The sequence below is a fragment of the Ahaetulla prasina genome, chromosome 16, assembly GCF_028640845.1.
Source record: "Ahaetulla prasina isolate Xishuangbanna chromosome 16, ASM2864084v1, whole genome shotgun sequence".
NCBI lineage: Eukaryota > Metazoa > Chordata > Lepidosauria > Squamata > Colubridae > Ahaetulla > Ahaetulla prasina.
The window spans coordinates 4,874,825-4,898,804 of NC_080554.1; the positions used below are offsets into that span (position 1 = coordinate 4,874,825).

The 23,980-nt window shown below is 45.0% G+C and overlaps 1 protein-coding gene across 1 annotated transcript in view; it reads right to left on the reverse strand.

Annotated features, from left to right (window-relative positions):
* CFAP77 (cilia and flagella associated protein 77) overlaps positions 1-23,354 on the reverse strand; it is a 61,323-nt gene extending 37,969 nt beyond the window's left edge. Inside the window, exon 1 of the mRNA XM_058159465.1 lies at positions 22,938-23,354. Coding sequence (XP_058015448.1) covers positions 22,938-23,132 — 195 coding nt within the window. The 5' untranslated portion in view covers positions 23,133-23,354. The remainder of the gene's footprint in view (positions 1-22,937) is intronic.
* Positions 23,355-23,980: the final 626 nt, after the last annotated feature.

Sequence of the window (23,980 nt, forward strand, 5' to 3'; positions counted from 1 at the left end):
TTCTCTTTCTCCTTCTTCCCTTCCTCCTCCTTTCTTCTTCTTCTTCTTCTTCTTCTTCTTCTTCTTCCTCCTCCTCCTCCTCCTCCTCCTCCTCCTCCTCCTCCTCCTTCTTCCTCCTCCTCCTCCTTCTTCTTCTTCTTCTTCTTCTTCTTCTTCCTCCTCCTCCTCCTCCTCCTCCTCCTCCTCCTCCTTTTCCTTCTCCTTCTTCCCCTCCTCCTCCTTTCTTCTTCTTCTTCTTCTTCTTCTTCTTCTTCTTCTTCTTCTTCTTCTTCTTCTTCTTCTTCTTCTTCTTCTTCTTCTTCTTCTTCTTCTTCTTCTTCTTCTAGGCTTCATCCTTCCATCCGGGGTGACTTAGCTTTGGATCCATCGTTCACTCCTTCAGTGGTAGGGCTTTGTGCAACGTGAAGCGAGAAGGAATGATGATGAGATCAAAGTGATCTGTTTGAGAGGCAGCAAATAGACTTGGCCAGCATGAGGGAAGAAAAAAAATGGCCTTTTTCTTCCCTTGCGCCGGCCGCTCTGTTGCCCGTTTCTCCGTTGCAGCACAGCGCCCAGGATCCACTTCGATAACAGGGTGGGGGGTGGGGTAATTAACAACTGGTTCGCCTGAACTGGTGCGAACTGGCTGAATCCCACCACTAGATAAGAGACTGCACAGCCCTCAGCTGCATAACAGATTCAGAAAGAGGCTCAGAAGGCCCTAGTCCTTCTCACGGGAGGTTTCTGAGGAGAGCTTGGACGACCATTTGTCTGAAGTGGTGTAGGGTTTCCTGCTTGTGCAGGGGGTTGGACTAGAAGACCTCCAAGGCCCCTTCTGACTTATTTTCTTCATACGGCTAGGCATACCCAGTTCCCGAAACTGCTCTTCGTATGTTTTATCTTCCAGTCCCCTCATCATCTTTGTTGCTCTTCTCTGCATGCTTTCTGGAGTCTCAACATCTGAAGCAAGGGTAGTCAACCTTTTTATACCTACCGCCCACTTTTGTATCTCTGTTAGTAGTAAAATTTTCTAACCGCCCACCGGTTCCACAGTAATGCGCCGTGTATCGTCGTCTGCGCATGCCTCTCGCGCATCGTGGGTTGGGTTTGGGTGAGGGCGGCTACCAGCTCTGCTTGTTTGTTACAGCTGGGTGGTGTGGGGGGGAGATGCGCGAGCTATTCTGGGACGAGGCTCTTTTGTTTGCCGTCGCATTATAGCGCCATTTAGTTTCACTCACAATACGTAACGTGAACTAAACTTATGCGCGGGCGATACAAATAGTATATTTTCAGAAATTTAAATTGTTGCGGGGAATTTTATGAAAACCTAATGAAAATGTTTTTAAATAATGCTATGAAAATTTTCTTCGGTTTATCACCCTTCAACGAACAAATGATAATTATAAAGGAGGACATCTAGTTAGAATGGTGGAGCTCGCTCACCCCCATTCTCTCCCAGATGGCCTTCCAAGTTGGTTCGTTAGGGAAGGATCTGGCTTTCCAAGATATTCTCATTTCTTTTGAGAATATCTCAAGCACGCAATTCCATGTTCCTTTGCTAAAATCCACCGGAGCGCCCCATTTCCTGGAAGGATGGAAAAGCTTCTCCCCCTCCACGAAGACTTGTTCAGCTGGCCGAATATTCCCCTTCATTAAGCCAGCATCTCAGACTGTAAACCTTCTTAATTTCCAACATCGCCACTATTTATTTAAATGCTAACTCACATTATGAAGTGATAATCCGCCAGCGCAAGAGATAACTTATGAAGCATTTAAATTAAGAGAAGCAGTTAATTGGTAGCATGTGTCTGGTAAGCCTCGCTAACACCAGAAAACTAAAATAAGGCAGGGAAAATGGAAGGCGGAGAGAGGTTGGTGTGGAATGGGGATCAGAAATAGAATTATGATAAATAGAATTATGATAAATAGATAAAACAACATATAAGATATGTTGTTTTATCTATGACAATTGTTTGTGTATACTGTGGTGACAAAAAGAAATAAAAAAAAAGAATTGGCCATCAAGAGATCAGAAAAGGAGGGGGAGGAGGAGGAGATGAAGAAGAGGAGGAGGAGGAGGAGGAAGATAATGAGGAGAGAAGGAGAAGGAGAAGGAGAAGAAGAGGAGGAGGAAGAGGAGGAGGAGGAGGAGGAGGAGAATGAGCGGGGAAGGAGAAAGAGGAGAAGAAGAAGAAGAGGAGGAGGAGGAGGAGCAGGAGGAGGAGAATGAGCAGGGAAGGAGAAAGAGGAGGAGAAGAAGAGGAGGAGGAGGAGAATGATAATGAGCGGAGGAGGAGGAGGAGGAGGAGGAGAATGAGCGGGGAAGGAGAAGAGGAGGAGGAGGAGGAGGAGGAGGAGAAGAAGAAGAAGAAGAAGAAGAAGAAGAAGAAGAAGAAGAAGAAGAAGAAGAAGAAGAAGAAGAAGAAGAAGAAGAAGAAACAGCAACCATTTGTAACTTTCAGCCTCACATGGTAGATCAGACCAGGAAATTAACTTCAGAGGATGGATGAAATAATTTTTAATTGAGCTTGGTGCTAATGACAGTATCTCACTGAGCTTCTTACCGTCATTCTCTTTTAACGACCCCACAATCCCTTGCACCAGGGTGGATCAGGGCAACTGAATGCAGCTGAGGGTTTACTGGCCAGATGCCTTTCCTGTCGCCAACGCGGAGTTTTGTTCGGCAGCTATATTCTCAGTGTGCCGAAAGAGAGAGAGAGAGAGAGAGAGAGAGAGAGAGAGAGAGAGAGAGAGAGAAATATCTGCCTCTACTGAGCATCGAACTCAGAGCCTGCTGATTGTGAGGCAAGAGCGCCACCTCTAGGCCACAGTCTCCCCTCACTTCTTATATTCCTGTGAATTCTGTCTGAGCTGCCTCCAAGCATTATCTGGATGTTCTGGACTTAAAAAACGCTTTAGCGCCTTTTGCCTAATGGTTGCTACCTACCTCCATTAACACCAAGCTTACTCTATCGGTTACTCTTACTCTTCTTCTACTCACGGGAATTAGGGAGGTTTTCTACCTCGGCCACTTCCAGATGTGATCTCCTTTCTCTGCACTTAAAAATGTTTCACCCCCTTTCGATCGAAATCCAGATGCTTGGCGACTGACCCGCCTTTACGTCCATCGCAGCGTCCCGGGGTCGCGTGACACCCACTCCCCCCTATTTTTACGACCGTCTGACAAGCCAAATCAACGGGGAAGCCGGAGATTCACTTAACAACCGGGTTTTCGAGACTTAACCACGGCAGTGTTTCGCTTCCCAGCTGCGGGCGCGAAAGGTGGCACGACGGGGGCAAAAATCTCACCGAGCAACCGTCTCCGCTTAGCGATGCAGATTTTGGGCTCCGTCGCAGTCGTTAAGTCGAGGACCACCTGCATTTTATGCCTCCTTTCTCTCTCTCTCTGCTAGTTTTTGAAAACCTTTTGTGCTTCTGCTGGGCTTTCCGCAGCCTTTCCTGAGCTTAGCAAGGCTCTCCTCTTGCTCGCTTGCTCGCTCGCTTTGATCTATGAGTTTTCGGCAGAAATGGGGTTCATAAATCACCATAATGCAGCCCGCAGAAAGATGGTGCTTAGCGTTAGAAGGTATACATCGGGGTTACTAACAGCCTCAGCCCCTTTCTGGACCAGCAGGGGGTTTGGTGACAGGTTACAGATAGGATCTGAGGCCTCTCTGTGTGTGTTTGTGTGTGTGTGTTTGTGTTTAAAGTCTGGAAGCTCCCCGTCGGGGCTGAGGCCAGAGGGGGCTACTCAGGGCCCCTCCGTCATATTTCAACAGGGTCTCGGTTTGCAAGACAAGCTGGCGAAAGCAGCTGGTGGAGGGCGAGGACCCGGGATGTGGGGTGGGTGGGGGCGGGAGGGGTGGGTTGGTGGCCCGGAAGGAAAAATTGGTGGCAATTAATGGGCTGGGGATGGGGGAGAGGGTCTTGGGAGAAATGGGGAGCAACATTTCTCTTCCCTGCGTTGAGGAAGGTCTGAGCAAATAGAGGAGGAGGAAATGAATTAATTGGCTTCTTCTTTTAATGCCTCCTGCTCCTCTTCCGCCATCCGTATTGCCTTCTTCTTCTTCTTCTCTTCTTCCTCCTTCATCACTGTTTTCTTCCCCTCCTCCTCTTCCTCCACCATCCGTACTGCATCCTTCTTCTCCTTCTCTTCCTCCATCACTGCTTTTTCCTCTTCCTCCTCCTCCTCTCCTCCTCCTCCTCCGCTTTTTCTTCCTTTTTCCTCCTCCTCCTCCTCCTCCTCCTCCTCCTCCTCCTCCTCCTCCTCCTCCTCCTCCTCTCCTCCTCCTCCTCCTTCTTCCTCTTCTTCTCAACCTTCTCCTTCTCCTCCTTTCTTCTTCTTCTTCTTCTTCTTCTTCTTCTCCTTCTCTTCTTCTTCTTCTTCTTCTTCTTCTTCTTCTTCTTCTTCTTCTTCTTCTTCTTCTTCTTCTTCCTCCTCCTCCTCCTCCTCCTCCTCCTCCTCCTCCTCCTCCTCCTCCTCCTCCTCTTCTTCCTTTTCTCCTCCTCCTTCTTCATCTTCTTCCTCTGTCATCTCCTCCTCCTCCTCCTCCTTTTTCTTCCTTTTCCTCCTCCTCCTCCTCCTCCTTTTTCTTCCTTTTCTCCTCCTCCTTCTTCATCTTCTTCCTCTGTCATCTCCTCCTCCTCCTCCTCCTCCTCCTCCTCCATTCTCCTGCTTCCTGCGACCTTTCCAGCCAGCTTCTGACAAGCAAAGTCATTTGGGGGAAGCTAGTTTTGCTTACCGACTACACGATTCATTTAACAACCCCAGCAATACCCAAAGCCAAACCTTGGCCCCCAAAAAGGCCATCAAATCGGGTGCCACCCTTGCTTAGCAATGGTTCCAACTCTGGTTGTAAGTCGTGAACTACTTGGATATGTGAGCTTCGAGTCTTCCAGGGGTACATATACCTTGATGAGTTGGGGGCAGAAGTGACCCCAGCTTTCTGTTCAGATCTCCTTCGGAAGGAAAAAGAAAGAGAAGAAATTGCTTCACAATAAACGCAGAGAAATGTTTCCTTGCGCTAAAACCTTGCCCGTTGCAAAACAAGCGCGGCAAACATCGCCCGCAGCTTCCCCCTGTGGTTCAATTTATTGCTTTTCCAGTCATTAAATGCTAAAACAATAATGCAGAAATCTACGGTGCGCTTTAAGCGAGCTGTTTTGCATGTGGCCGGCCTTTCCTGCCTTCATTTAAGCTCGGCGAGCTGAAATACCTCCAGTTTTCCCCACTGGCAACTCCTCGTGGGCGAACGGTGGCTCATTCTCCTGTTTAACACACTGCGCTGCCCCGACGTAATTCCATTAAGAAGTTGATTTTACCCAGTAATTATAGGTAGAAGCCCAGCCTGGCTCCTGGAGCTGATAGTGGGGAGGGCTGGCTGAAGAGCACTGCAATTACATCGCCAAAAAGGCTTTAAGAGTTGTAAACTTAATCTTGCGTAGCTTCTTCTCCAGAAAGATTACACTACTAACCAGAGCATATAAAACATTTGCTAGACCAATTCTCGAATACAGCTCGCCTGTCTGGAACCCATACCTCATTTCGGACATTAATACAATTGAGCGTGTCCAGAAATATTTTACAAACAGAGTTCTCCACTCCTCTGATCACAACAAAATACCTTATGCCACCAGACTTGAAATCCTGGGTTTAGAAAATTTAGAACTCCGCCGCCTTCGGCATGATCTGAGAATAACTCATAAAATCATCTATTACAAGGTCCTTCCTGTCGAAGACTACTTCAGCTTCAATTGCAACAATACACGAGCACACAATAGATTTAAACTTAACCGCTCCAATCTTGATTGCAGAAAATATGACTTCAGTAACAGAGTTGTTAATGCTTGGAACGCACTACCTGACTCTGTGGTCTCTTCCCAAAATCCTCAAAGCTTTAACCAAAGACTGTCTACTATCGACTTCACCCCTTTCCTAAGAGGTCTGTAAGGGGCGTGCATAAGAGCACCAGTGTGCCTACCGTTCCTGTCCTAATGTTCCCTTTCATTTGTATGGTTTAATTTGTATGTATTTAATTTGTATGGTTTAATTTGTATGTATGTCCAATTTGTATGGTTATTTCATGCTTATGCTTATATATACTGTTGTGTTTGACAAATAAATAAATAAAAATAAATTAAAAAATTGGCAGAAGCTCTAGGTTCAAACAACGCTGAGCTGTGAGCGTCAACGTTGTACTCAGGTCAAGGGTCTTCTAGCTACAAAGCCTGAGCCCACCCCTTCCATAAATTACTCAGCTTTTCAATCTGCGGTTGTGTAGAAAAACGTAGATGTTACCATGAAGGAGTAGTAGAAAACTGCCCAGGTAAACACCAGCTTAGTGCAGGAAAGGGTGAGAAAGAAATTCATGACTGCCCTACCTTGATTCTCTTAGGCGTAAGAGAGGGAAGACCCAGGCTTTCAAAACCCCGTTATAACATCCTTTAATGATATAATGGAAGTTTAGTTGCGAACGCGGTAGAGAAGCAAATCTAGGAATACCAGCCGTATCTTTATGGTAAGGTTATCTTAATGAGACTGGCAATATTCCGTCACTCCTTTTAATCCTTTTAATCGCCAGAAAACTAAACAAAGTTACCCAGCTGGCATTCATGGCTATGGCGAGACTAGAACTCACTGTCTCCTGGTGATTGGGCCAAAGTCACCCAGCTGCCTTTCACGCCTAAGGTGGGACTAGAACTCCCAGTCTCCTGGTGATTGGCTCAAAGTCACCCAGCCGCTTTTCATGCCTAAGGCGGGACTAGAACTCACAGTCTCCTGGTGATTGGCCCAAAGTCACCCAGCTGCCTTTCACGCCTAAGGTGGGACTAGAACTCCCAGTCTCCTGGTGATTGGCTCAAAGTCACCCAGCCGCTTTTCATGCCTAAGGCGGGACTAGAACTCCCAGTCTCCTAGTGATTGGTCCAAAGTCACCCAGCTGCCTTTCACGCTTAAGGTGGGACTAGAACTCCCAGTCTCCTGGTGATTGGCTGAAAGTCACCCAGCTGCCTTTGCCCCTGTGGTGAAATTCAAATTTTTTTACTACTGGTTCTGTGGGCGTGGCTTGGTGGGCTTGGTGTGGCTTGGTGGGCGTGGCAGGGGGAGGATATTGCAAAATCTCCATTCCCACCCCACTCTGGGGCCTGCCAGAGGTGGTATTTGCCATTTCTCCGAACTGCTCAAAATTTCCGCTACTGGTTCTCCAGAACCTGTCAGAACCTGCTGGATTTCACCCCTGATTGGCCCACACGCCTAAGGTGGGACTAGAACTCACCATCTCCTGGTGACTGGCCCGAAGTCACCCAGCTGCCTTTGACACTTAAGGCAGATCTAGAACTCACCATCTCCTAGTTTCTAGCCTAACGCCTTGACCACTGGACCAGACTGGACTCTCTGGAATTTTAAGAAAGTTTGCTCCGGGTTTCTCTTGAACCCTGAAATTCCTCGATCGTTTGATTCATGCTTCCTGTGCGTGGAAGATTTTCGAACGGAGGCCAGCTTCTGAATTTAACCCAGCACTCGTGCAAAGGCGCCTGGCTAGCGGATCCTTTTAGCAAAGCCAGTTGGCCGAATCGAAATCGATGGTTCAAGCCGAATTCCCAGCCTTACATCCGAACGGCTTTCTGGTTCCATCGGGCTCCAACTTGGAATCTGGTGGCCATTGCTGGAGGCAGCATGGAAGACATATGTAGGTTTGTGAGCGGCGGCTTAAAAAGAGGAAAAGGGGCGCTATGTTAAAGCGCTCTCCCCCACCCGTCTTTATTCATCCGCTTCCATTTTGCCACGCTCAGCTACCACTAGAGACCCCGAATAGCCTTTCTGCATGACAGGCCGAGGTTAATGAGTAGGAGAGAATTAAAGGTGGGCATTTAAGAAAGAGCAACAACAACAAGGATACTTAAGAAGAAGAAGAAGAATTTCCCAGGGCGTAGCTGAGAATTGCAGAATAATGTTTGCCCCTTGCAAAAAAAAATTTTTTGCACTTGTGTGTCTAATCACACTTGGCCACATAAATAATTTATTTCTATTTCTATTTCTATTTCTATTTCTATTCTATTCTATTCTATTCTATTCTATTCTATTCTATTCTATTCTATTCTATTCTATTCTCTATTTATTCTATTCTATTCTATTCTATTCCATTCCATTCCATTTTCTCTTCTCTTCTCTTCTCTTCTCTTCTCTTCTCTTCTCACTTCTATTTATCTATCTATCTTAATATATCTCTATATCTATCATCATAGATATAGAGATAATCTATCTCTATCTGTCTATCTATCATCTATCATCTCTCTCTCTCTCATCTGTCTGTCTTCTCTCTCTCTTTCTCTAATCTATATCTATCTACCTACCTACCTATCTAATCTATCTATATCATCTGTCTGTCTGTCTATCTATCTATCTATCTATCTATCTATCTATCTATCTATCTATCTATCTATCTATCTATCTATCTATCTATCTATCTATCATCTCTCTCTCTCTCCTCTGTCTGTCTTCTCTCTCTCTTTCTCTAATCTATATCTATCTACCTACCTACCTATCTAATCTATCTATATCATCTGTCTGTCTGTCTATCTATCTATCTATCTATCTATCTATCTATCTATCTATCTATCTATCTATCTATCTATCTATCTATCTATCTATCATCATAGATAGAGATAGAGATTATCTATATCTCTGTCATGTCTATCTATCTGTGTCTATCATCTATCATTCTCTCTCTCTCTCATCTATAACTATATTTTTCTTATCATCTCTCTCTCTCATCTCTCTCTCTATCTATCTATCTATCTATATCTCTCTATATATCTATCATCATAGATAGAGACAGAGATTATCTATATCTATCATGTCTATCTATCTGTCTGTCTATCATCTATCATTCTCTCTCTTTCTCTCATCTATAACTATATCTTTCTTATCATCTCTCTCATCTATCTATCTATCTATCTATCTATCTATCTATCTATCTATCTATCTATCTATCTATCTATCTATCTATCTATCTATCTATCTATCTATCTATCTCTATATCTATCTACCTATCATTTCTCTCTCTCATCTGTCTATATATTGTTCTCTATCATCTCTCTCTCTCTCTCTCTCTCAATCCCAGCGTAGTTCATGTATCTCACACACATTTTCCTGTCCCCTGCCAAACAACAACAATGACAACAACAACTTTAGTCCCAAAGCTAAGTCGTATCTCAAGACACAGTCAGACGGAGCTACGCTCTGGGAAATTCCGCATCGTGTTTGGAACACAAGCCCCGTTTTTATAAAAAGTAGGAAACCCAGCAGTGATTTTTGACAGAAGGGGGCCGGCTATTTTGAAAATGATGAATTGCCCCCACCTCCCCTTCCTCTCAGTTGTTCCTTTGAATCACCCCCTCCTCATAATTTGGGAAGCAGCCCTGAGGAGAAGTAAGGGGACACGACCCCTACCAGAAAAACGGGTGGGTGGGTTTGTTTATGTTTATGTTTATTTAAATTTTTATACCGCCCTTCTCCCGAAGGACTCAGGGCAGTGTACAGCCAAGATTAAAACAATTAAATATACAGAATTAAAATAGCGATTAAACTACATATTCAATAAATGGCCGAATTAAAACCGTCAAATTGACCGATACTAAAATACCCCAATAAAATTATTTAAAAAATCAAAAATTTAAAAATTTAAAAATCAAGCCAGTCCCGCTTGGGTAAACAAATAAGTTTCCAATTCACCGCGAAAGCCTTGCCATTAAAGAGAGCAGCTGTTTACATAAAATATAATTAATCGGTTACAATAAACTCCCCCCCCCACCTCTTTTCCTTTGTTTCGCCTTTTTTAATGTAGCCATGTGCCGATAGGACGTCTGGGGTGTTTCAACCCATCCCGGCTATTAATTCCTCTTTTTTTAAAAAATAAAAAAATAAAAATTACAATTTTTTTTAAAAGTCTGGGTGCCGCCCTGTTTCCCAACTCTGAAAAAAAATAAAATAGATTTGTTTTACGGCCTTGTTCGTTTAATTTGGGGGTGGGGGGAGAAGGAGGAGGGAGGGTGGATGACATCCTTAACCCCCCCCCAAAAACCAGCAAGTGCCTTGTCTCCTCTCCTTGTCCCCCCTCATCCCCCCCCCTCACCCCCTCAATGGCTTCCTGGGAGTTTAAGTGATATCTGACAAAACCAATTAAGGACGAGCTTCGCCGGAGAGAGAAACAGCTACTGTACCAACCTCTTTTAATGGCGTTTTAATTTTCCCTCCAGCAAGTCAATATTAGCCGAAAGCCCCCGCTTGCCACAAAGAACATGATTAACTAGGCGGGCTGAGGTCATAAAACAAACAGCCCTTAACACGAAGAGTTTTTTTTTTCCTTTATACAAATCATCCTGGAGCCTTTTTTTAAATTATTATTTCTACTTCTTTTCTTTCCTTTTTCCTTCCACCCTTCCTAATAGAGACCCTGCTCCAGGGAGTTTTGGATTGCTTTTTCTTGCTCTCTCAATTAAAGGTAAAGGTAAAAGTTCCCCTTGCACATACGTGCTAGTTGTTCCCGACTCTAGGGGGCGGTGCTCATTTTTGTTTCAAAGCCAAAGAGCCAGCGCTGTCCGAAGACGTCTCCGTGGTCATGTGGCTGGCATGACTCAATGCCAATGGCGCACGGAACGCCGTTACCTTCCCACCAAAGGTGGTCCCTATTTTTTCTTCTTGCATTTTTTTAAGTGCTTTCGAACTGCTAGGTTGGCAGAAGCTGGGACAAGTAACGGGAGCTCACCTCGTTATGCGGCGCTAGGGATTCGAACCGCTGAACTGTCGACCTTTCAATCGACAAGCTCAGTGTCTTACCCACTAAGCCACCTATTAGGGGGAAGCTAAATCGGAGTCCCTAAAATAGGATTCCTTCTCACTCACACACACACACTCCTGTCTCCCGAACTGTTAACAAGTTCCATCGAAAAGAGAAGGTCTGGTTTTCCGACCCCCTACGTTCTCCAAGGCTGGATTTTTTTTCAATGCGGCTCTTCCCTGGGCTTAAGAAAATGAGCTGGGTATCTTCCTCAGAATTTTTTTTTTTTAATAAATGGAAATTGGCCAAATAATGTTCTTTGTTTAGGCAAATGTAGCCAAGTTCAAGTTTTTAAGGGATAAAATTTCCCCAGTGGAGATGATGGTGATAATGGTAATCTATCTTTCTTCTCCTTCTCCTTCTCCTTCTCCTCCTCCTCCTCCTCCTCCTCCTCCTCCTCCTCCTCCTCCTCCTCCTCCTCCTCCTCCTCCTCCTCCTCCTCCTCCTTCTCCTCCTCCTTCTCCTTCTCCTCCTCCTTCTCCTTCTCCTTCTCTTCTCCTTCCTTCTCCTTCTCTTCCTCCTTCTCCTTCTCCTTCTCCTTCTTCTCCTCCTTCTTCTCTTCTTCTTCTCCTCTTCTCCTTCTCTTCCTCTTCTCCTTCTTCTCCTTCTCCTTCTCTTCCTCTTCTCCTTCTCCTCCTCCTCCTCCTCCTCCTTCTCCTTCTCCTCTCCTTCTTCCTTCTTCTTCTCCTTCCTTCTCCTCTCCTTCTCCTTCTCTCTTCTCCTCCTCCTCCTCTCCTCTTCTCCTTCTCCTTCTCTTCCTTCCTTCTCCTCCTCCTCCTCTCCTCCTCTCCTCCTTCTCCTTCTCCTCCTCCTCCTCTCCTTCTTCCTCCTCCTCCTTCTCCTCCTCCTCCTTCTCCTTCTTCTCCTTCTCCTCTCCTTCTCCTTCTCCTCCTTCTCCTTCTCCTCCTCCTCCTCCTCCTCCTCCTCCTCCTCCTCCTCCTTCTCCTCCTTCTCCTCCTCCTTCTTCTTAGATGATGCGATAATGGTAATCTATCTTTCTTCTTCTCCTTCTCCTCCTCCTCCTCCTCTTCCTCCTCCTCCTTCTTCTTCTTCCTCCTCCTCTCTTCTTCCTTTCTTCTCCTCCTTCCCTCCAAATCCCTTCCCTTCCTTCCTTCTCCTCCAATTCCCCTTCCTTCCTTCCTTCCTTCCTTCCTTCCTTCCTTCCTTCCTTCCTTCCTTCCTTCCTTCCTTCCTTCCTTCCTTTTTCCATCTCCTTTCACAGTGAAATTTAGTATGTATGGATTTTGGATATTGTGCAGAACTCAGTGAGGATAAACAAATTCACACGGTGTCGCTTTGAAGACCAATCCATGTCTTTAGTCGGAACGGATGCATTTTCCAAAGATCAAATTTCCAAGGCAGAAGTGGAGCTCACACAATTCCCTGCGCGCGGATTCGAGTTTTGTGTGAATTTGCTAGCCGTGGGCTTCTTATACCCTCACTCAGAAAATCACCCTTAAGGATGGGCCCTGGAAAACTTTGAAAACTCTCACCAAAGTGAAATTTCTAACGGACAAAAGAAAGAAACGTTTGAATAATTCACTGGAGCTTTGCAGCATTATTTACTTCATTTAATTTATGAAAATTATGGATCCCCCAACTCCAGCGGGCTGATGCAAATTTGAATAAAATAGGTCAGAAGATGCAATCCTTCTCCAGGTTCCAATTTTTTTTTTTAATTAGTTCATCAAAATACAAAGAAACACACAGAGTAGGGGAGGAAAACGGGAAGGGGAAAATGTGTTGGGTAAAAAGGGAAAGACTTCCAACTCTTTTTAGCCCAATAGAATAAGATAACAACACACAGCCTCAACTTTTTCCTTTTACACAATCATAGACATGCAAATTCGTGACTTTAGTGACTGTTCAAAGTTATAATGGAACCGAAGAAATAATTCCCTCAACGCTGTCAAACTATTTACTAAATCTACACTACTATTAATCTTCTCATCGTTTTCATCACCCATCTCTTTCCACTTATGACTGTATGGCTTTTTGTTGCTATCATTAAGGGTTAAATTGCAACCTATGACCCATCGTTTGTGTTGTAAATGTTGTACCTTTGATGAAGGTATTTTTTTTCTTTTTTTTTTATGTACACTGAGAGCATCTGCACCAAAACAAATTCCTTGTGTGTCCAATCACACTTGGCCAATAAAAATTCAATTCAATTCAATTCAATTCAATTCAATTCTATTCTATTCTATTCTATTCTATTCTATTCTAGAAGTGACTTAGAATATAGAATATAGAAAAACAGAGTTGGAAGGGACCTTGGAGGTCTTCTAGTCCAGCCCCCCACCCCCCCTGCCCAGGCAGGAAATCCTACACCCCTTCAGACAAATGGTTATCCAACATTTTCTTAAAAACTTCCAGTGTTGGATCATTTACAACCTCTGGAGGTAAGTTGTTCCACTGATGAATTGCTCTCATTGTCAGGAAATTTCTCCTTAGTTCTAAGTTGATTCTCTCCTTGATTAGTTTCCATCCGTTGCTTCTTGTCCTGCCTTCAGGTGGCTTTGGAGAATAGCTTGACTCCCTCTTCTTTGGGGCAGCCTTCTAGTCCAGCCCCCTGCTCAAGCAGGAGACCCTATAACATAAACCAATGGTTATCTAACATCTTCTTAAAAACTTCCAGTGTTGGAGCATTCACGACTTCTGGAGGCAAGTCGTTCCACTGGTTAATTGTTCTAATGGTTAGCAAATTCCTCCTTAGTTCTAAGTTGCTTCTCTCCTTGATCAGTTTCCACCCATTGCTTCTTGTCCTGCCTTCAGGTGCTTTGCAGAATAGCTTGACTCCCTCTTCTTTGGGGAAACCCCTGAGATATTGGAATGCTGCTATCATGTCTCCCCTAATCCTTCTTTTCATTAAACTAGACATACCCAGTTCCTGCAACCGTTCTTCATATGTTTTAGCCTCCAGTCCCCTAATCCTATTTGTTGCTCTTCTCTGCACTCTTTCTAGAGTCTCAACATCCTTTTTACATCATGGCGACCAAAACTTATGACTGTTTTTCACCCTTACGACCATTACAGTCCTGTGATCAAAATTCAAGCACTTGGCAAGTGACTCATATATGATCCCCCTTTTCGCTACCTTCTGATGGGCTGCGTCAACGGGAGGGGGAGCCAAATTCACTTAACGGCCATGTTCCTCACCTAACGACTTGAGTGATTCACTTATAACAACCGTTATGGCAAGGAAGGTCATACGAATGGGTCGAAATTCCCCGAACCACCGTCCCGGCTTAGTGACGGAACTTTCGGGCTCAATGGTGATCCGTAAGTTGAGGACTACGGCCAGCCAGGCCTGCTACCATCCTATTCGGCGTTTTACTACGGCGTGTAAGTGACTTCTTTGCCATTAAAATTGCCGATCGAGGACCGTTAGCTGTTTATCGGCTCCAAATTACATTTCTGGTCTCCCCGGAGGGCTCCGTCCAGCTGAATAGAAGACGCACAAACAGCGTGGCACGCAAAACTACAAGTTGTCGGCAATCTAGTTAGCAGCGAGAGCCGAGATCTCCCAAATACAAATTGCACTTTCCCTGTTTCCCACCGGTATCATGCTTCTTTGTTCTGCTAAGAAAAATTAACCTCAATCTTGGCTCTAGGTCCCCGCATTGATTATCATAGTCATTTAAATACTGTAATCTCATTTTTTGACATCAGGGGAAAGAGAGCGAAAAGAAATACGGGTGGGGGGGGGAGAGGGAAACGGGAGGAATTAGAAAGATAATCAGGAGGGAGCGAAGGACAGAAAGGAAAAGAGGAGAGAGAAAGAGAAAGAGAAAGAGGGAGAGAGAGCAAAGGGTGGAATGAGGAGGGTGGTAAAAGAGAAAGGGGAGAAGAAGAAGAAGAAGAAGGAAAAAACCACCCAGAATAAATTAACTCACAAAAAAGAAAAAGCCGGGGAAAACCTATTTCAAGATCTTTCCACTTGATTGCAAAAGTTGATGAAGTTTAAATGAAGCAGAATTAGGCTGAGCGACGTCCCAAATTGACTTGGGAAGGGGGGGGGAGCGTGCGAAGGAACATGCAGCCTTCAATCCGCTCTCTTCTTCTTCTCTCTCTCTCTCTCTCTCTCTCTCTCTCTCTCTCTTTTTCGGGAGGTGGCGGCCCCAAAAAATCCTAAATGGTATAATCTCCAATCTAACCTCGAGAATGACAAGAGCGGAATAATGAGAAGAGGAGCCAGGATTGATTGTGGTGTTGCTTTAAAAGAAATTAATCCCTTTCACCAAGGATTTCGGCTTTGATGCCTATTGATGGCCGGGCTTCAACCTTATCTAAATGCTAACGAACGAGAAATACGACGCCCCTCCCGCCCCCCCCCCCATTAGTAGCTGTTCTTTTCATGGGCCAAAGGCTAATCTGATAATAACTATTTTATCCATTGGGTTCATCTCCTCCAATGATCTCTGATTCCAGAGATGGACCTCCATCTAGTATTTGTCTCCTGTTCGACCTCTCCTTTCTCTCTCTCTCTCTCTCTCTCTCCCTCCCTCTCTTTCTCTTTCTCTTTCTCTCTTCTCTCTCTCCCTCTTTGTCTCTCTTCCTTCTCTCTCTCTATATATATATTCTTCCTTCTCTCTCGCTCTCTCTTCCTTCTCTCTTCTTCTTCCTTTTATCTCTCAGTCTATCTTCTCTCTCTCTCTCTCTATATATATATATATATATATATATATATATATATATATATATATATATATATATATATATATATATATATGTAGGTCTTTGGTTATTTGGGTTTTCTCCCACGTAAGATTGGAAGTGTCTTGGTGACATTCCGACGAAGTCTCATTCGTCATCTTCAGGCTTCAGCTTCGTGCTTCTGGGAGCAATGTGTGATTGCAGCTGTTTCTTTCTCTTACACGGGAGAAAACCCGAATAACCAAAAGACCTACATACAAACACACACACACACACACACACACACACACACACACACACACACACATATATATATATATATATATTTTCTTCCTTCTCTCTCTCTCCCTCTTTCTTTCTCTCTCTCCTTTTTCTCTGTCCCTCTTAGTCTATCTCTCTTCCTTCTCTCTCTCCTTCCTCCTCTCTTCCCCTTCCTTTTCTCTCTTTGTCTCTCTTCCTTCTCTCTCTCTATATATATATTCTTCCTTCTCTCTCTCTCTCCCTTTTTCTTTCTCTCTTTCTCCTTTTTCTCTGTCCCTCTTAGTCTGTCTCTCTTCCTTCTCTCTCTCTCTCTCTTTCTCTCTCTATTCTTCCCCTTCCTTTTCTCTCTCTGTCTGTCTCTCTTCCTTCTCCCTCTCTCTATATTTTTCCTCCCTCTCCCCCCTCTTTTTTCCTCCAAGTTTTTAGCCTTTGGGGGGGGGAGGTACAGGGGTACCCAACAAACACAGGGTTTAACTTTAACCCAACTTTGCCGGGTCCCACTAAGAAAGACGTGTTTGCCCAGGGCGCACGAGGGAAGTGAGCCAAAGAGAGAGATAGTGGGACGTTGTTATAGGGAGATGGCATTCCCCAAATATCTCCCAGAGAAGCTGGGGAACGGATTGAACTTGAGGGGGTGCGGTGACTTCTGCCCAACTGTACAATAGAAGGGAAGATCTGTAGCTCAGGGTTGAACGGTGGGATCCTTAGTGCTCTCTGAGCTGGGTTGTTTTCATGCAGACGTCTCTATAACCCAACTAGGTAACAATATCAGTGCTAGAAGGGAGTGGGATTTGGAGAGGAGGAGGAGGAGAATGATGACTGTGGGATCCTTGGTGTTCTCTGAGCTTGGTGGTTTTCATGCAGACATTTCATGACTCAACTAGGTAACATCATCAGTGCTAGGTTTTTTTCCGTCAGACTGACAAGGAAGGGATTGTTGCATTGTGTAGTAGTGCTGCCATGAATACCAGCACTGATGATGTTACCTAACTGGGCAATGAAACGTCCTCAAGAAAACAACCCAAGGAATTTGTCTTTGATGCATATGCTCTCAGTGTACATAAAAGAAAAGATACGTTCATCAAGAATCATAAAGTATAACACTTAATGATAGTCATAGGCTACAAATAAGCAATCAGGAAACAATCAATATCAGTATAAATCGTAAGGATGCAAGCAACAAAGTTACAGTCATAAGTGGAAGGAGATGGGTGATGGGAACGATGAGAAGATTAATAGTAATAGTAATGCAGACTTAATGGATAGTTTGACAGTGTTGAAGGAATTATTTGTTTAGCAGAGTGATGGCATTCGGGAAAAAACTGTCCTTGTGTCTAGTTGTTCTGGTGTGCAGAGCTCTGTAGTGTCATTTTGAGAGTAGGAGTTGAAACAGTTTATGTCCAGGATGCGAGGGGTCTGTAAATATTTTCACCACCCTCTTTTTGACTCGTGCAGGATACAGGCCCTCAATGGAAGGCAGGTTGGTAGCCATTGTTTTTTCTGCATTTCTAATGATCCTCTGAAGTCTGTGTCTTTCTTGTTGGGTTGCAGAACCGAACCAGACAGTTATAGAGGTGCAAATGACAGACTCAATAATTCCTCTGTAGAACTGGATCAGCAGCTCCTTGGGCAGTTTGAGCTTCCTGAGTTGGCGCAGAAAGAACGTTCTTTGTTGCCCTAAGTGGGACTTGAGACAGCTGAGCAGACCTGATGAACCCCCTGTTCACTTTTGCACGTGGGGTGAAACAAGGAACCCCCAGAATCTTAGGCTTTAGCGGGGCAGATGATGGGGAAAAAGAGCCGTTCAGTTTTATGAATTTCAAGGGTCAGAATTTCAAGGCGTTGCGCAAATCCAGCCAGAGTTTCTATTTTCTGGAGATCTTTGAGTATTAAAAAGAGAGTCATCCGGGGTAGATTTCACAACCTTTGTGCTAAGCATCTGATTTATCACCCTTTTATGCCCCAGAAACACAACAATGGTTTAAATCATCGGAAAGCAGGAATCAATTTTGCACCGGACCTGCAGTTTCATCTATCCCAATTTTGTGGATGCAGCGGCTGTCCACAATTACCTAATAAATTTTTTTACTGGCTGATCTGAAATGGAATTTTGGGTATGACAACAGGTTTACTTTCTTGCCTCTAGTAATGGGGGAAGGAGTTGATTTAAAATTTTGCCTTTGCAAGCCAACCGGTCCTCAAAAACCCGTTGCCCTGCTCCCAGTTTTGAAATCTCTGCGTGGGTGCGGTGGTGCCGGGAATAACTCATGGAACCGGAGATCCCGCTTGGGCCCACGCCCTGGTTTTTGCTTGGTCAATGGGAAGCAGAAATATTGTGGATTAAGCAAAAGAGCAAATTAAAAAGTGATGGCAAATGGTACGTTAGGAAGGAAAGGAGGGAGGGAAGGAGGAAAGGGGAGAAGGTGAAGGGAGGGAGAGAGGGAGGAGAGAGGGAGAGAAAAGGAAGGAAGGAAGGAAGGAAGGAAGGAAGGAAGGAAGGAAGGAAGGAAGGAAGGAGAGGGGAGAGAGAAAGGGAGAGAGAAAAGGAGGGAGGGAGGGACAGAAAAAGAAGGAAGGAAGGAGAGGGAGAGAGAAAGGAAGGGAGGGAGCAAGCGAGGAAGGAGACAGGAAAGAGAAAAGGAGGGAGGGAGGAACAGAAAAGGAAGGAAGGAATGAAAGAAGGAAGGAAGGAAGGAAGGAAGGAGAGGGGAGAGAGAAAGGAATGGAGGGATGGAGGGAGTAAGGAGAGGGGAAAGAGAAAAGGAAGGGAGGGAGGGATGAAGGAAGACGAGAGAAAAGGAAGGAAGGATGAAAGGAAGCGGGGGAGGAGAGAAGAGAGAGGAAGGGGAGGGGAGGGAGGTAAGAAGATTGGAGACAAAAAGGAAAGGAAGGAAGGAAGGAAGGAAGGAAGGAAGGAAGGAAGGAAGGAAGGAAGGAAGGAAGGAAGATTCAAATGTAACCAATTCCAAAACTGTACACTAGACCAGGAAGTTCAAAATAATTCTTAAATCTTTTTTTCTCACTCAAGCCCTCTTGACTGAATATTTATGGAACAGTATATATATATAGATAGAGATAGAGATAGATAGATAGATAGAGAGAGAGAGAGAGAGAGAGCTTGATTTTAGAAAGTCTTCGCTTTTAGTTACCCCCCCCCGCCCCAAAGAAATATTTAGAAGATTGCCCCCCCCCTTCCTGAAGATTCCAGTTAGTACAATATCTTATATTTTAATTTCTCAGGAGGAAATGAGATTACTGGACACAAGACAAACACTCCCCACTTTAAGGTTAATTAAAATATTGTCTTCTCCTAGCCTTTTCTCTTGGCCAATTCTCTTTTTAGAAGAGGAGCCCCTGGCCCATCAATCGAAAGCCAAAGTAGGGGGGGGGGCAAAGCCCACCCACCAGCCAAAAAAGACGCCCCCTTCCGTTTGAAGCAACTTCTATCTAAAAGATTCCCCCAGTAAAAAACCGGTTTGAAAAAGAAAAGTGGGGAGAGCCTGCCCTCTGGTGGCCAGTATGGAAAACTGCATGACACATTGTGTACTGCATGCATTTGAGGATTCTCAAACGCGATTTATTTTATTTATTTATTTATTTATTTATTTATTTATTTTATTTATTTTATTTATTTTATTTATTTATTTATTTTATTTATTTTATTTATTTTATTTATTTATTTATTTATTTTGTCACAACAATATATATAAGCATCATACAAAAAGATTATATAGTATATAAACATAAGGTAAAAGATAAATGTGTCCCCTCGCACATATGTGCTAGTCGTTCCCGACTCTAGGGGGCGGTGCTCATCTCCGTTTCAAAGCTGAAGAGCCAGCGCTGTCCGAAGACGTCTCCGTGGTCATGTGGCCAGCATGACTCAACGCCAAAGGCGCACGGAACGCTATTCCCCACCAAAGGTGGTCCCCTATTTTTTCTACTTGCATTTTTACGTGCTTTCGAAACTGCTAGGTTGGCAGAAGCTGGGACAAGGAACGGGAGCTCACCCCGTTACACGGCAGCACTAGGGATTCGAACCGCTGAGCTGCCGACCTTTCGATCGACAAGCTCAACGTCCTAGCCCCTGAGCCACCGTGTCCCGTATATAAACATATATATGAGTAAATATTAGGAGATATAAGCATATATGACATTTTTTCGTGGGAGAAATTCCCATCAAAACTCTTCATTTATTTATTTTTTCTAGAAAGAGAGGAGGTCCTAAAATGAAAGGGGCCGGAATAGCTCAGGCTGTTAAGAAGCCTGTTATTAGAACACAGCAGCCTGCAATTACTGCAGGTTCAAGCCCGGCCCAAGGTTGACTCAGCCTTCCATCCTTTATAAGGTAGGTAAAATGAGGACCCAGATTGTTGGGGGGGCAATAAGTTGACTTTGTATATAAATATACAAATAGGATGAGACTATTGCCTTATACACTGTAAGCCGCCCTGAGTCTTCGGAGAAGGGCGGGATATAAATGTAAACAAAAAATATATATATAAAAAATCGCACCTTTCCCTAAAAGGGAAGTTGGAACACCTCTGCACCGGTTGTGGATAATTGTGGTAGAGATGTCCTATCAGCCGCCACAGGATATATTTTATTTTCAAGGATGTCATAAACTACTTTACGATGTTGACGTCCTCATACGTTTGATAACATCTGCCAAACTTTTAATTCCACGGGAAATACGGCTCTCGGATTCTGGATGCATCCAGATGAATTATTTTGGTTCAAAAAGTTTTGCCCTGTGCGACACGCCGGTTTGCCCAGTTAACGGTGACAAGAATCAAGAGTTTCGGTACTATAAAGATACAAGAACTCCTTGATTTAAAACAGTTTGTTTAATGACCGTTAATGAAAGTTAGAACAGCATTGAAAAAAGTGACTTACGACGGCCGTTTTTCACACTTAAAAACTCTTGCAGCATTATCCATGATCAAAATTCCATCGCTTGGCAAGTGTCTCGTATTTATGACGGTGGCCGGGTCACATGATCCCCTTTTGTGACCTTCTAACAATGTCCAGATTCACTTAACCGCCGTAGGACTAACTTAAGTGATTCACTTAACAACCGCGGTGAGAAAGGTCGAAAAATGGGGCAAAACTCACCTACTCAACGTCTCGCTTAGCAACGGGAATGTTGGGCTCCGTTGTGGTCATACATGGAGGACTACCTGAAGAGTATGGTTTTAGAACCAAGATCCCTGCCACTGCACAGGTATCAATGCAATTATATGTATAGCAGTTTTGATGATTAGAAAGGTAAAATAGGGGAAAAATTGTGGCATTAAAGAGGGAGAGGTGATAATTTTTGGTGTAGCTACCACCAAAACTTTTCCCTTCTTCTTTCTTTTTAACCTGTTCATCCTTTTTCCTTGCTCTTTTCTTCTTTCTTAAATCTGTCCTGCTTTTATGATTGACATTCTTCGATTCAAATGTTTCAATGAAAGACAATTTTTTTAAAAAATTTACATTTATATCCCGCCCTTCTCCGAAGACTCAGGGCGGCTTACAGTGTGTAAGGCAATAGTCTCATTCTATTTGTATATTTACAAAGTCAACTTATTGCCCCTCCCAACAATCTGGGTCCTCATTTTACCTACCTTATAAAGGATGGAAGGCTGAGTCAACCTTGGGCCTGGTGGGATTCGAGCCTGCAGTAATTGCAGGCTGCTGTGTTTTAATAACAGGCTATCTTACAGCCTGAGCCACCACGGCCCCTGTTACGGAATTGTTACGGAACTTGGCACAACCCCAAAAAAACCCACCCCACCACCCATCTTCCCTTCGCTGTTTCAAGACAGGTTCCACCCTCTTCTGCCTTCCAAAAGGCATGGGGAGTCACGGTTCCCAGAATTCCCCGTGAGCACCCTGCTGGGAATTCTGGGAGTTGTGGTCCCAACAGCCCTGGAGAGAGTTGGGATCAGCTTTTTCCAAAGCAGCAGGCAAAAAAAATAAATAAAAAAAAATTGCAGAATTTCTGTGCTGCCTTCTAGTGTTCAAACAAGGGAACCACGTTTCTTTCCCCGGTCCCACCGTTCAAAGCTTTATCTGGGGCTGAAAGTTCACTGCAACTTTTCAGTTGATGGTTTTGCTCCCCTTGAGCCTCGGGGACTCCCTCTCCCATCATCCTTAATGCTGGCTGTAGGGCACGGGAGGGCAGAGAGAGAGAGACCCCTCTGATTGGCAGGCCTCTGTTCCCCAGCTTGAGAATTCACAGCGCGCGCACTTGTCTTAAAAAACGCGATTGTGACAACTTGGGAGAATGTGTAGTTTGGAGTCGATAGGCTTTCCATTCCAAATCGCATTGGACTCTCAGCCCAATTGGTCGCAGGTCAGGTGATACGCAGCATCCTGAGAACCAGTTTCCTTAGTCCTCCCTCCCTCCCTCCCTTCCTCCCTTCCTCCTTCTCTCTTTTTCCTTCTCCCTCCCTCCCTCCCTTCACATTTCCTTCTTCCCATGTGTCTCACTTTCCTTCTTTTTCTCTTTGTAATGCCCTTTCCTTTCCTTTCCTTTCCTTTTCCTTTTCCTTCCTCTTTCTAATACTTCTTCCTTTCCTTCTCCCCTTCCCTCTTTTCCTTTCCTCCATCCCTCTCCTTCCTTCCTTCCTTCCTTCCTTCCTTCCCTCCCTCCCTCCCAGTGGTTAGTATGCAGTATTATAGACTAATTCTGCCCACTGCCAGGAGTTCAATTCTGATTGGCTCAAGGTTGACTCCCTTCCTTCCTTCCTTCCTCCCTCCCTCCCTTCTTCTTCCTTTCCTTCCTTCCTTCCTTCCTTCCTTCCTTCCTTCCTTCCTTCCTTCCTTCCTTCCTTCCTTCCTTCCTTCCTTCCTTTCTTCCCTCCCTCCCTCCCAGTATGCAGTATTATAGACTAATTCTGCCCACTGCCAGGAGTTCAATTCTGCTTGGCTCAAGGTTGACTCCCTCCCTTCCTCCCCCTTCCTTCCTCCCTCCCTCCCTTCTTCTTCCTTTCCTCCCTCCCTCCTTCCTTCCTTCCTCCTCCCTCCTTCCCTGTCCTTTCTTCCTTCTTCCTTCCTTCCTTCTCTTCCTCCCTCCTCCTCCCTCCTTCCTTCCTTCCTCCTCCTTCCTCCCTCCTTCCTTCCTTCCTTCCTTCCTTCCTTCCTTCCTTCCTTCCTTCCTTCCTTCCTTCCTTCCTCCCTCCCTCCCTTCTCCTTCCTTCCTTCCCTGTCGCTCACCTTAGCAATGAGATGGTTCTGCAGCATACTCTCCCTGGCCACCCCGAGCCGCTCATTCTCGCAGCCTGGGTACAGCTCCGCCAGGGTCATGGGGCGCCGGGGCGGTGGGCAGATCTGGCTGACGCTGCGCCGGCGAGGTAGGCCCACTTTGGCGGGGCCATCCTTGGCCCCGGCGGGGGCAGCCACCGCTGCCATCCGCTGCTGCTCTCCAGGTGTCTCTTTTGCAAGCCAGAGATGCCCCTGGGTCCCAACTCCTGAGGGACGTACCACTCGGGGGAGAGGAGGGGGAGCCGGCCAAGAACTGGGGGAGAAAGAAGGGGACTAGCCGCACGTCTGAGCCTGGCAGGACCCTTTGAAGGGAGAGACAGTTGGGCCCAGCAGAGTGAAAAATCAGCCAGTCCACAAATTTGGTTGCATCACGTCCTTCCGATTCAGTTGCCAGCCCCCCCTCCCCATCCCAGGAATGGACAGGCTGGTTGTTATAGCAACCAGAATGCTAACAGAGTTCTGCTAGCAACCTCCATCCCAACTGAAAGTGCACAAAAGCATCTTGGCTACCAGCAATGCCGGCCAACCGCAGGCTTGTAAATAGAATTTAACTCTGGATCCGCCTTGCTGGCTTTGGAGCAAGAGGCCAGCTTGTCTAGGTGGATCCCCTTCCTTTTTAAGGGCTGGAGGGGGGGTGGAGGGAGAAACACGCAATGAATACCCTTAGTGTGCATCCTTCTCTCTTTTCCTTGCACGAGTATCATCTCTACTTGTCAAGTTTGCACTTTTTTCCTAAATATGAAAATATTTGCAGATCCCTCGCATCCTGGACATAAACTGTTTCAACTCCTACCCTCAAAACAACGCTATAGAGCACTGCACACCAGAACAACTAGACACAAGGACAGTTTTTTCCCCGAAGGCCATCACTCTGCTAAACAAATAATTCCCTCAACACTGTCAGACTATTTACTGAATCTGCACTACTATTAATCGTCTCACAGTTCCCATCACCCATCTCCTTCCCCTTATGACTGTATGACTGTAACTTGTTG